This window comes from Artibeus jamaicensis, unplaced genomic scaffold (genome assembly GCF_021234435.1).
Source record: "Artibeus jamaicensis isolate MK-2021 breed Jamaican fruit bat unplaced genomic scaffold, CSHL_Jam_final contig_464, whole genome shotgun sequence".
Taxonomy (NCBI): domain Eukaryota; kingdom Metazoa; phylum Chordata; class Mammalia; order Chiroptera; family Phyllostomidae; genus Artibeus; species Artibeus jamaicensis.
This window is the reverse complement of record NW_026521842.1, coordinates 2,911,252-2,925,342: the sequence shown is the minus strand read 5'-3', so window position 1 is coordinate 2,925,342 and position 14,091 is coordinate 2,911,252. Positions and strand designations below refer to the sequence as shown.

Genomic DNA, 14,091 nt, shown 5'->3' with positions numbered 1-14,091 from the left:
TCACAAAGTTCTGCGTCCAGCTGCATAGTCCCAGTGGGAAAATGTGGCTTAAGGAAAAAGGTAAGTCCACAGAAAAGAGCCCAGAAATGACAAAGATGAGAAATTCAGCAAACGAGGACTTCAAACCAGCCTTTATAAATGTCCAAAAATTTAAAGGAAAATGTGAACGTAATACACAAACATGGAAACAATAGTCAAGAACCAAATGATATCTAGAGGTGAAGAATACCATACATAAAATGAATAATCCACAAGTTCACAGCACATCCACTTATCTCGAAGGGCAATAAAAACAATCAAAATGAAAAGAGAAAAAAGAATGAAAAAAAGGAGACAGACCTATTGCACTGATGGATAATATTAAACAGTCTAACATATATATATATTGGACTTAAAGAAAATCACAAAGGTACATCAAAATCAAACTGCTAAAAAACCAAAGACAGATTTGAGACTTCCGGCCAAAATGGAGGCATAGGTGGAAACACTGCACCTCCTTGCACAACCAAGTTTAAAGACAACAAAGTTTTAGTAACAAAAACAAAACCAAAACAGACAGAAATTGAACTGTACAGAAGTCCGACAACAACGAACCATTCAGCCAGACCGGTAAAAGGGGTGGAGTCAGTGGCCGGTGCAGCGGGGTCGCATAGAAAAAAGTGGCCAGACCAACCTAGGCGCACAGGCAGTGGTTGGCAGATCCCAGGCGTGCGGTGGCAACGGGCAGACCCAGTGGCAGTGCAAGGCAGCTGGCTGACTGCAGTCACACATTCCCACTCAGATAAACCGGGCGAAGGAGCGAGCAGTGAGACGGACCGCATAAGCTAGGGCCCCAGCAACAGCAATTAAAGACTAAAAGCACCAATTGGGAAAACTTTCGAGGGTCGAGGTGCCAGGAGAGGCTCCCAGGCTCACAGAGAGTTCGTTGGAGAGACCCGCAGGGTCCTTGAGGGTGCACAAGCCCACACATCCAGGAACCAGCACCAGAAGGGCCCAATTTGCTTGCGGGAAGCAGTAGAGGGGACCGAAATCGAAGAGAGAGCATGAAACAAGAGCCATTGCCCCTCTCTGACCCCACCCTCACATACAGCGTCACCACCCAGCTACTGAGTTGCCCTGCCCCAGTGAACACCTAAGGCTCCGCCCCTCGTATGCAACAGGCGCAAACAGACCAAAACATTATGGCTCAAGAAGAACAGCTCAAAGCCCCAGAAACAATACTTCTAAGCAACCAACAGATAGCCAACCTATCAGATGCACAGTTCAAAACACTGGTGATCAGGACGCTCACAGAACTGGCTGATTTTAGTCACAAATTAGAGGAACATATGAAGGCTACACTAAGTGAAATGAGGGAAATGCACAGGGAACCAGTAGTGATGGGAAGGAAACTGGGACTAAAATCAATGGAGTAGACCAGATGGAAGAAAAAAATGACCAAACAGAAAAGAACGAAGAAAGAAGAATTCAAAAACAATGAGGAGAGGCTTGGGAACATCCAGGACATCTTTGAACGTTCCAACATCCAAATTACAGGGGTACCAGAAGGGGAAAAAGAGCAACAAGTCGAAAACTTATTTGAGCAAATAATAAAGGAGAACTTCCCCAATCTAGCAAAGGAAATAGACTTCCAGGAAGCTCAGAGAGTCCCAAAGAAGGTGAACCCAAGGAGGAACACACCAAGGCACATCATAATTATATTACCCAAGATTAAAATGAAGGAGAGAATCCTAGAAGCAGCCAGAGATAAGGGGATAGTCACCTACAAAGGAGGTCCCATCAGACTGTCAGCTGATTTCTCAAAAGACACATTACAGGCAAGAAGGGGCTGGAAAGAAGTATTCCAAGTCATGAAATCCAAAGACCTACATCCAAGATTGCTCTATCCAGCAAAGCTTTCATTTAGAATGGAAGGGCAGATAAAGTGCTTCTCAGATAAGGTCAAGTTCAAGGAGTTCATCATCACCAAGCCCTTATTATATGAAATGTTAAAGGGACTTATCTAAGAAAAAGAAGATAAAAAAGATGAACAGTGAAAGGACAGCAAACTCACAGTTATTAAGAACCACACCTAAAACAAAAGCAAATTTAGAGGACAACTAGATCAGGAGTGGAACCATAGAAATGGAGATCACATGGAGGGTTAGCAACAGGGGAGTGGGAGGAGGAGAGAGGGGGAAATGGTAGAGAATAAGTAGCATAGACGGTAGGTAGAAAATAGACAGGGGGGAGGGCAAGAATAGTATGGGAAATATAGAATCTAAAGAACTTGTGGCACATGGACATAAACTAAAGGGGGAAAATAGTGGGGGAGGGGTGTGCAGGGTGGAGAGAATGAAGGAGGGAAATGGGACAACTGTAATGGCATAATCAATAAAATGTATTTCTTAAAAAACCCAAAGACAAAGATAAAATCTTTTAAGCAGTAACAGGGGCTGGGGGGGGGGACAGACTGAGTACAGAGAAATGAAGTCTTACCTCTCCTCATAACAATGCAAGTTAGAAAACACAACATCCTTCGAGAAAAAACTGCCATCAACCCAGAATGCTGTATCAAGAAAAAATATCCTGTGAATGAATATAAAATAAAGACATTTTCACGTAGAAAAAATGCTGAAAAAATTTTGTTGCCAGTTGATCTGCATGTCAAGAAATGGTATATGAAGTTTTCGGCTAAAGGAAACATTCCCACATGAAAACACAGACCTACACGAGGAATGAAGTGCAATGAAAATGCTACATTTGTACATCAATATAAGATATTTTTCCTCTCACTTAAAAATTTCTTTAAATATTGTTTAAAGCAGAAACATTATATCACTGTGGGGCTTCTAGTACATATGAAAATAAAACATGCAAGAACAGCAACACAGAGAATATCTTAGAGAGCCTACTTTAAAAGAAGTCAAACCAGCCCTGGCCAGGTGGCTCAGGTGGCTGGAGCACTGCCCAGTACACCAAAAGACTGCGGGTCCAATTCCCAGCCAGGGCACACACGGAGGATGCAGGTTTGATTCCCTGGTTGAAGGATGTGCAGGAAGCAACAGATCAAGGTCTTTTCCTCTCTCTCCCCACCTTCCTCTCTAAAATCAGTAAAACATATCCTCAGGTAAGGATTTTAAAAGAAAAAAAGGGCTAAATACTTTTATTTTTTTTGCATTTTTTTAAAATTTTTTTATTGATTATGCTGTTACAGTTGTTCCATTCCCCCCTTCATTCCCCTCCACCTTACTCCCCCATCCCCACCATTACCCCCCCTTTAGTTTATGACCATGTGTCTCAAGTTCTTTAGATTCTATATTTCCCATGCTATTCTTGCCCCCCCATCTATTTTCTATCTACTGTCTATGCTACTTATTTTCTGTACCTTCTCCCCCCCTTCTCCTCCTCCCACTCCCCTGTTGCTAACCCTCCTTGAGATCTTCATTTCTATGTTTCCACTCCTGATCTAGCTGTCCTTTTAGTTTGCTTTTGTTTTAGGTGTGGTTGTTAATAACTGTGAGTTTGCTGTCCTTTCACTGTTCATGTTTCTTTAACTTCTTTTTCTTAGATAAGTCCCTTTAACATTTCATAGAATAAGGGCTTGGTGATGATGAACTCCTTGAATTTGATCTTATCTGAGAAGCACCTTATCTGTCCTTCCATTCTAAATGAAAGTTTTGCTGGATAGAGCAATCTTGGTTGTAGGTCTTTGGTTTTCATGACTTGGAATACCTCTTTCCAGCCCCTTCTTGCCTGTAAGGTGTCTTTTGAGAAATCTGCTGACAGTCTGATGGGGACTCCTTTGTAGGTGACTGTCCCCTTAGCTCTGGCTGCTTCTAGGATTCTCTCCTTCATTTTAATTTTGGCTAATGTAATTATGATGTGCCTTGGTGTGTTCCTTCTTGGGTCCAACTTCTTTGGGACTCTCTGAGCTTCCTGGATTTCCTGGAAGTCTATTTCCTTTGCCAGATTGGGGAAATTCTCCTTTATTATTTGTTCAAATAAGTTTTCCACTGGTGGCTGTTCCTTTCCCCCTTCTGGTACCCCTATAATTTGGATGTTGGAGCGTTTAAAGATGTCCTGGAGGTTCCTGAGACTCTCCTCATTTCTTTGAATTCTTGCTTCTTGACTCTTTTCTGTTTGGCCATTATTTGCTTTCTTCTGGTCCACTCCATTGATTTGAGTCCCAGTTTCCTTTTCATTGCTATTGGTGTCCTGTGCAATTCCATTCATTTCAATTAGTTTCGCCTTCATATGTTTGTCTAATTTGTGGCTATAATCAACCAGTTCTGTGAGGATCCTGATGACCAGTGTTTTAAACTGTGCGTCTGAGAGTTTTGCTATTTCTTCATCGCTTAGATCTATGAGCTCTGGGGCTTTGAGATCTTGTGACATTTTTGGTCTGTTCTGGCCCTTTAAGTGTGAGAAGCGGTGCCTTGGACTCCCAGGTCACTGGGTTGTGATGCTGTATGTGGGGGCGTGGTCAGAGTGGGGAAATGGCGACCCCCTCTGCTGTTTCTCACAGCTGGGTGAGGATTAGCGTCTTAGGTGGTTCACCTGGGCCGGGCCACTCAGAGTCGCTGGGTTGTGATGCTGTATGTGGAGGTGGGGTCAGAGCGGGGAAATGGCGGCGTCCTCCACTGCCGCTTGCCGCGGGGACCCGCCGGGCCCCCGTCCAACCGCCCACTCCCTCGCCTGTCCGCCCACGCACAAATGCGCGACCACAGTCAACACGCAGCACCGCTCCCCTGCTGTCTCCCTGCGGTCGCTCACCTGGTGGCTCGCTCGGTCGCTCACTAGGTCCAACCCTGCGCCTGGATTCTGCGCGTCTGGATTCCGCGCCTGAGTCCGGCTGACCGAGTCCTCCTGTGCAATCCCGCTTCACCAGCCGCTGGTTTCGCCCCTTACCGGTCAGGCTGAAGAATTTGTTGTTAACGGACTTCCGAAAAGTTCAATTTTCCGTGTTCTGGATATGTTTTCTGTTGCTAATATTTAGTTGTCTCTAAACTTGGTTGTGTGAGAAGGCACGGCACATCCACCTATGCCTCCATCTTGGCGGAAGTCCCAGGGCTAAATACTTTTAAAAGAAATCAAAGCATTTCAACAAAATTACTCTCCATAATATTCTTCAAATAAGGATTCTTCTGAATATAGAGAAGATAACTGAGGTATGAGCTGGCCCATTATCAGCTCTTCAGAAGAAAACTGGCGGGACTCCAGAAAGAAAGAAGTCACTGGCTGGGACTGAGATACATGCAGGCATTCTCCTACTCACTGCTCAATCCCCTGTGCACCATCGAACTTGCGGAAAGAGTTTCTAACTCCAGGCTGTCTTATGGTGATTACTTTAGGTATTTTGGAAAGAAAGCCACAAAAATAAAATACCTTTAAATATATATATTCAGGACTTCTGACCAATATGGAGATATAGGTAGATACACTTTGCCTCCTTGCACAACCAAAAGGACAACAAATTTAAAAACAAAGAATAACCAGAACTGCCAGAAAATTGAACTGTTTGGAAGTCTGACAACCAAGGAGTTAAAGAAGAAACATTCACCCAGATTGGTGCACCAAGACAAAGAAATATGGTTCGAATGAAAGAACAGATCAAAACTCCAGAAAAAGAACTAAGCGATGAGGAGACAGACAACCTATCGGATGCCCAGTTCAAAAAAATAGTAATCAAGATGCTCAAAGAAATGGTTGAAGACAGTTGCAAAATAAAGGAAGAAATGAAGGCTATGAAAAGTGAAATAAAGGAAAACGTACAGGGAACCAACAGCAAAGGGAAGGAAACCCTACTCAAATCAATGATTTGGAGGAGAAGGAAGAAATAAACATTCAACTAAAGCAGAAGGGAGAAACACGAATTCAAAAAAATGAGGAGAGGCTTAGGAACCTCTGGGGCAACTTTAAACGTTCCAACATCTGAATCATAGGGGCACCAGAAAGAGAGGAGGAAGACCAAGAAATTGAAAACTTATCTGAACAAATAATAAAGGAGAACTTCCCCAACCTGGCAAAGGAAATAGACTTCCAGGAAGTCCAGGAAGCTCAGAGTACAAAGAAGTTGGACCCAAGGAAGCACACACCAACGCACATCATAATTACACTACCAAAGATGAAAGATAACGAAAGAATCTTAAAAGCAGCAAGAGAAAAGGAGACAGTTACCTACAAAGAAGTTGCCATAAGTCTATCAGCTGATTTCTCAAAAGAAACCTTGCAGGCAAGAGGGGGCTGGAAAGAAGTATTCCGAGTCATGAAAGGCAAGGACCTACCAGCACATCCAAGATTGCTCTATCCAGCAAAGCTATCATTTAGAATGGAAGGGCAGATAAAGTGCTTCCCAGATAAGGTAGAGTTAAAGAAGTTCATCACCACCAAGCCCTTATTATATGAAATGTTAAAGAAACTTATCTAAGAACAAGAAGATGACCAAAACTGTGAACAGTAGGATGATGACAAACTCACAACTATTAACAACTGAACCTAAAAAAGCAAAAACAAACGACTAGAGGAACAGAATCACAGACATGGAGGGTTATCAGCAGGGAGAGGGTGGGAGGTGGATGGAGGAAAAGGTACAGGAAATAAGAAGCATAAATGGTAGGTACAAAATAGACAGGGGGAAGGTAAGACTAGTATGGGAAATGGTGAAGACAAAGAACTTCTATGTATGACCCACGGACATGAACTAAGCGGCAGGGGGGTAGGAATTGCTGGTGGGGGGAGGATGCGGGGATGAGGGGAATAAAAGGGAGGAAAAAATGGGACAACTATAATGACAAAATCAATAAAATATATTTAAAAACCATAACTATACATATATATATATTCATGAACACACACACACAGTTGTTTTGAAGTAACTATCTAAGCTAACAACCAACAACAGTCTTTGTCTGGTCTGATGCAGGCAAAGCACGACGCAGTGGCCCAGTGAATAAAGTGGGTGGCGCTGCCCCAGGGGCAAGACGAGGTCATCCTCTTCAGCATCCACTGTCCCACTTGTCCCATGAAGCCATCTGCTTCCCAAAGATTTAGGTTTGTTTGCCATTGTCTTAACTGCAGTAAAATTATGTGTGGAAAGCTTTAAGCTTACAACTCTCCTTCCAAATGCCAAATAATCAAACAAGCAAAACCAACACACAATGAAGTCCAAAATAACACAGAGACTCTGAAAGAATTTTGACATTAGCGACCCGCACACTTCAGCCTCGTGAAAGCTGAGTCCTAAGAATGCATGACACCATCAGGATCAAAGTAAACACAAAATATGGGCCATCGTGGGAAAAGGACATCACAGGGAAAGGCAAGCTCATCTTTTTCTGTCGCTATGTCCCAGCCCTAGAATGGTGCCTTACATGTAAAAGATACTCAGCATTTCCTGAGTACAAAAACCTAGGAGTCCTGCAGTGCCTGCGCACACGGAATGAAGCTACTACTTAGCTGGAGGCTAACACCTGCAGCAGTGCAAGTGAATGCTGTCAGGGGAATTCTGCTTGTTTCACGAGTAAACGTTTTGTGCATCATGATTCTTCTCCATAAACTTACTGTTCATGAATGCACTAAGGCCAACACAAGAACACAGAAGACATTTTTTATTAAGCCATACGAAACTTTTTTCTATTTTATGAGAATGCATTTTGTTTCAAGGGCATTTCAGTCACTCCTTTGGGAGAAACAAGTATCAGGTGAGAAAGAAGGCAGAACTCAGGATGTGCACCGCCACCACCTCACCCAGCCCTCGATTCCCAACAGTCTCACTCCCTGCACCCTCAGCAGTCCAGGCAGCGCACGCAGTCTGGCCACTCCCTTCTTCTCCCAGGTCACCTAATCACACATTCAGCAGACGCTGTACCCCTTTACTTTCTCTCACTGGGTTGTATTCGTTTTAAAAAGGGCCATCTAAACTCTCAAATTACACACTAAAATTAACTTCACCCCATCCCAAAATCCAAAATCTAGGAGAAAAGAATAAAGAGTATACGTATAAAGCGTTCCTGTCTACTCTTTTACCTTCTAATTGATTAAAGAGAAGACAAAGACCATGGCTTCTAACATCATATTCATTAAACTAGTCTATAATGAGAAAACTTTTATGTCTCAAATTTCACGTGGTAGAATCTGAACTGTAATGGCCTTTACGCGAAAGACTTTAGAGCCAATTTTCTGTTTCCCATCGCTGTGATTCACTATGAAATTCACAACATTAAACAGCAAGCCAACCTTAACTATGAGGGTATTACTAAGGCCCAGACTAATAAGTCCTCACCAGGCATACGAATCACAGCCTGCTGAGCACCCTGTCAAAAGAACTGAATTTTAAAATCTCTAAGATTTTTTATAACTCCAATTCTTCAAGGACATTTAATAACTGTGATTAAAATGGATGAGAAAATAAACACAGAAGAAGCCCCTATCCTGCACCATGTGACATGGGCACAAAGCTTGACTGCCCCATCAGGACATCAGCATTCTTGGGGCTCGAGACTCTGACGAGGCATCCAGGAGGACTGGGGACTCGGAGGGCTCACCACTGCGACAGCACAGGACCCAGTCCTCAGTCTAGAGGCCTGGGGCAGATTATTCACACTCCAGAAATGCAGTGGGCTCAGTTGAACAAACTCAAACTTATCAAAATCCACTCATTTATTAAAATTCAAGTAATTAAATCTGATTTTCCAACCTAAACACAAGTGCATTCCTCTTTTCCCAAAGATAAAGCCCTCGTGTGCACAGGACCGTCATGCAGTTCGGGCAGGCGGGTCCTCCTCTTACCCACTCTTGGGTCAGGAAGCTACTTCTTGGCACAGAAACAGAAAGAGGAGAACCACACACACCATGGTGGGCTCATGTGCATCCACCCTGGACAGGTACCACTCACTCAGTTGTTTTTTTGAGCCCGACACTGCTCCAAATGCTGGGTTATAATAATGAAGAAGACCAAGTGCCTGTCCTCATGCAGCTAAACAGAATCTGAAACCAGGACCCCTTCCCTGACAGGGTCACGGCTCTGACAGAGCCCTCCTGGGGTAAGCAAAAGCCAGGCAACAACATGCTGATTTAGTGCTACTCCTTCATCATCCCTGTTATGACTCGTTCATTTACAATAATTATTTTCCAAGCAGCATTTACACCTCTTTTAAATGGTGTTCTCTCATTTTTAGCTCTCTAGACACCAGACCTTAGGCCTATGGAAGTCTCTCTCAATCAAATGGAGGAGCAATCTGCTGACTAAGACACGCCAGATACCAAACTGGGTATTTTGCCTGGATTATTTCATATGATCTTCACACTACCTGGAGGAGCAGGTATCCATCTTGCTGTCTTACAGGTGAAGGCACTGATATGTGAAGAAGTTCAGTAACAAGTGTAAGTTGGAAAACAGCAAAGTGATGTGCAAGGCCTTGCCTCTCTGCACCTGTCTGCCTGTCCCGTGCCAACACTACAAGTCTCTAACAGAACCCTCAGCATAAAGCCTGGGAGGGAGCGGAGGGGAGGATAAGGGTTAATACTGACACATACCTGGTGAGCACAGCGCCTTGGAGGTGGACTGGGGATTTCAACCTTGGTCCAGGTGTCCTTTCTAATGTTGTAGACATAGAGTTCATTATATAAAAATGTCTGCGGGAAGGAAGAGGAGCTTTACTGTCATGAATGATGCTCCCATGCAAGTGACAGTAAGTAGAGAGAAGGATCTCAATCACTAGCCTTCCTGAAAATATGTTTCCTGAAGCAATACAAATCTTATCAATGCAGGACAGGTGCAGCTGGTCCCCTGGATCCTTTAGGATGATGACACAAAGAAAAAGACCATCTGTCTACCATGCAGCGCAGGTGAACTTCATGCTTTTTTGTTTCATACACAACTCTGAAAGACCAGTCTTTCTGGCCTTTTAAAAAAAAGATTTTATTTATTTCTTTTTAGAGAGAGGGGAAGAGAGGGAGAAAGGGAGGGAAAGAAAACACCAACATGTGACTGCCTCTTGCACACCCCCAACTGGGGACCTGTCCTGCAACCCAGACATGTGCCCTGACTGGGAATTGAACCAGCAAACTTTCAGTTCACAGGCCGGCACTCAATCCACTGAGCCACGCCAGCCAGGGCCTTTCTGGTCTTTTTAAAAATAAAACTTAGTTCTAAATCAGTACTCTTCCTACTCAAAACAACTTTGGAAACCCATCATAAGGAAAAACAGCACAATCAAACTGAAGGGCTAGTGTGCTGGTCAACCTCTAGCAGGCAGTAAGGAGTGACCCTAAAGGTCATTAAGAATGCTATTAATTGTCAAGGGCATTGTCAGAGACCAGTCCTGAGAACTCAGGAGGTGGGATACCTGGGAGTGGAGTTAAAGGACAAACGAGTATTTGATATCTCTGCTTTAAATTAATTCTACTCCAAAAGAGCCCCATGGAAATTTGGGAAGAAAAGAAAAACATATATACTTTACTTTTTGGCCATTGAAATATTCACCTCCGAAAAGGATTAATTCATCTTTCTCAGGATGAGCGGAGAAAGAGGCATTTAACCTGCAAGAGAAAAAAGCAGCAGGTTAACACAAAACCAAAACACTGGCTACCCAATCCGAGATCCGTTCACTCTCCCATCAGAGGGCTTTACCAGGGATGAGCCTCTTCTGAACTTTTGTGAAAGAGGAGGCTGGGGCTAAAAACAGAAGGCACTGCCCTTAAAAGCACTCTGGGCCATGACGCCAACACCCAGGCCCCCCGTCCCACAAGGGCTGGACCAGGCCTACTCCTACGGCACCTGGCTAAAACCATCAGGCGGTGACAAGCCTAGGTGCTCCTACTTATGTGCCAAATTTCCTAGAACTGTCTTATTTTAAGGGTCTATCCTCTTAAATCACAATCAAAACTGGTTTAAAGGCCCAGTTTTAAGCGTTTCAATATACATCCTAGACAACTTCTATCTGGAAAAAATGGCAAATAATGCTCCACTTAATTCACACACGAAGACAAAAGAATAGCTGTAAGAAAATCATACATATATCCCGCTTCCATGAAAAGTAAGGAAAGCTATGGTGACTGAGAAGTTCAGTCACTAGAAATTGCCCTTCCTCCCAAAATCCTCTTGAGTGGTACTTCCCAAGGTGCATTCAGTAACACTAACTCCAAAAAGTGCTTCTCAGAGGGGGGCGTGGAGGGGGTGGTGGAGCCTGAAGGTCAAATAAGTTTGGAAAATCTGAATACCTTTCCCCTGGAGGTTTATCATACACATGAACATCTAACAGGCTGAGAAATTCTGCAGTAAAGAAACCAGTGTTAAAATAGTGCTGCTGGGGACTTCCGCCAAGATGGAGGCATAGGTGGATGTGCCGTGCCTTCTCACACAACCAAGTTTAGAGACAACTAAATATTAGCAACAGAAAACACAGCCAGAACACGGAAAATTGAACTTTTCGGAAGTCTGTTAACAACAAATTCTTCAGCCTGACCGGTAAGGGGCGAAACCAGCGGCTGGTGAGGGGTTGCACAGGAGGACTTGGTCAGACGGACTCAGGCGCGGAATCCAGGTGCAGGGTTGGACCTAGTGAGCGACCGAGCGAGCCACCAAGCCAGCGACCGCGGAGGAGACAGCGGGGAAGCGGTGCTGCGTGTTGACTGTGGTCGCGCATTTGTGCGCGAGCGGACAGGCAAGGGAGTGGGCGGTTGGACGGGGGCCTGGCGGGTCCCCGCGGCAAGCGGCAGTAGAGGGTGCCGCCATTTCCCCACTCTGACCACGCCCCCATATACAGCGTCACAACCCAGCGACCTGGGAGTCTAAGGCACTGCTTCTCACACTTAAAGGGCCAGAACAGACCAAAAATGTCGCAAGATCTCAAAGCCCCACAGCCCATAGATCTAAGGGATGAAGAAATAGCAAAACTCTCAGACGCACAGTTTAAAACACTGGTCATCAGGATCCTCACAGAACTGGTTGATTATAGCCACAAATTAGACAAACATATGAAGGCGAAACTAATTGAAATGAATGGAATTGCACAGGACACCAATAGCGATGAAAAGGAAACTGGGACTCAAATCAATGGAGTGGACCAGAAGAAAGCAAATAATGGCCAAACAGAAAAGAGTCAGGAAGCAAGAATTCAAAGAAATGAGGAGAGTCTTAGGAACCTCCAGGACATCTTTAAATGCTCCAACATCCAAATTATAGGGGTACCAGAAGGGGGAAAGGCACAGCCACCAGTGGAAAACTTATTTGAACAAATAATAAAGGAGAATTTCCCCAATCTGGCAAAGGAAATAGACTTCCAGGAAATCCAGGAAGCTCAGAGAGTCCCAAAGAAGTTGGACCCAAGAAGGAACACACCAAGGCACATCATCATTACATTAGCCAAAATTAAAATGAAGGAGAGAATCCTAGAAGCAGCAAGAGCTAAGGGGACAGTCACCTACAAAGGAGTTCCCATCAGACTGTCAGCAGATTTCTCAAAAGAGACCTTACAGGCAAGAAGGGGCTGGAAAGAGGTATTCCAAGTCATAAAAACCAAAGACCTACAACCAAGATTGCTCTATCCAGCAAAACTTTCATTTAGAATGGAAGGACAGATAAGGTGCTTCTCAGATAAGATCAAATTCAAGAAGTTCATCATCACCAAGCCCTTATTATATGAAATGTTAAAGGGACTTATCTAAGAAAAAGAAGTTAAAGAAACATGAACAGTGAAAGGACAGCAAACTCACAGTTATTAACAACCACACCTAAAACGAAAGCAAACTAAAAGGACAGCTAGATCAGGAGTGGAAACATAGAAATGAAGATCTCAAGGAGGGTTAGCAACAGGGGAGTGGGAGGAGGAGATGGGGGGAGAAGGTACAGAAAATAAGTAGCATAGACAGTAGATAGAAAATAGATGGGGGGGCAAGAATAGTATGGGAAATATAGAATCTAAAGGAATTGAGACACATGGTTATAAACTAAAGGGAGGGTAATGGTGGGGATGGGGGGGTAGGGTGGAGGGGAATGAAGGGGGGAATAGAACAACTGTAACAGCATAATCAATAAAAAATTTTTAAAAAAAAATAGTGCTGCTGTGGCAGTCTCTCAAAAGTTAAACAGAATTTTCCACTCCTAGGCATGTGGTCAAGAAAAGTGAGAACTGCAACGTTCATTACACCACTATCCGCAGTAGCCCTGAAGTGGAAACAACCCAAGTGACCACCAATGGATCAGTGGATGCGTGGATGAAATGTGGTCATCCACACACGGAACACTGTTCGATGGCAAAAGGAACAATGTTCAGGCTCACGCTACAACACGCAGAGCTTGAGGGCACTGTGCTAAGTGAAAAATGCCAGTTGCAGAAGGACAGCTATTGCATACTCCGCTTACATGAAATATTTAGAATAGGGAAACCAGAGGGACAGGAAGTAAGGTAGAGGTCCCCAGGGAACAGGAGAGGGGGGTGGAGAGCATCTGCTGAATGGGAGCAGAGGTCCTATCTGGGGGATGCAACTGTTGGAAATACATGGTGGTGATGGTTGCACAGCATTGTGATGTTTTAACTGGACAAATCCAACAGATTTGTCCAGTTAAAATGGTTAAAGTGGAAAATTCTATTTTTTAAAGATTTTATTTATTTTTAAAGAGAGGGGCAGGGAAGGAGAAAAGAGAGGAAGAGAATCATCCATATGTGGTTGCCTCTCACACACCCCTCACTGGGGACCTGGCTAGTGACCCAGGCATGTGCTCTGACTGAGAATTGAACCAGTGACCCTTTGGTTCACAGGCCCTCACCCAATCCAATTAGCTAAACCAGCCAGGGCGGAAAATTCTATGTTTTATACATATTTTATCACAATGAAAAAGTTCTCAAAAAAAAAAAAAGGACACCAGTGTTCTCCAAAGTTCTTAGAGCACAAATCTTTTTCTCAATTAACACATTAATTTTCTGTGGAAAAGTAACATGCACGACAGGAAACAATTCAATTTAGGTGCAGAATACTGAAGTGCCACTGCCATCCAAGCCCATCCACACCCACCATCTGCAAGTCACAGACACACGAGCACAGTATCCTCATCTCCCCCTTAAATTACATATCAGCCAATACTAGGGAACACACACCTACAAAACTTGG

The 14,091-nt window shown here is 43.9% G+C and overlaps 1 protein-coding gene across 2 annotated transcripts in view; it reads right to left on the bottom strand.

The window, feature by feature from the left end:
• KLHDC4 (kelch domain containing 4) overlaps positions 1-14,091 on the bottom strand; it is a 59,414-nt gene that overhangs the window by 39,512 nt on the left and 5,811 nt on the right. The window contains exons 3-4 of one of the 2 annotated variants that reach the window (XM_037142366.2): positions 10,443-10,521; positions 9,517-9,615 (exon numbers count right to left, since the gene is read on the bottom strand). In XM_037142366.2, the coding sequence (XP_036998261.2) occupies positions 9,517-9,615; positions 10,443-10,521 (178 nt within the window). The remainder of the gene's footprint in view (positions 1-9,516; positions 9,616-10,442; positions 10,522-14,091) is intronic. The other variant, XM_037142367.2, reaches the window with a different exon arrangement.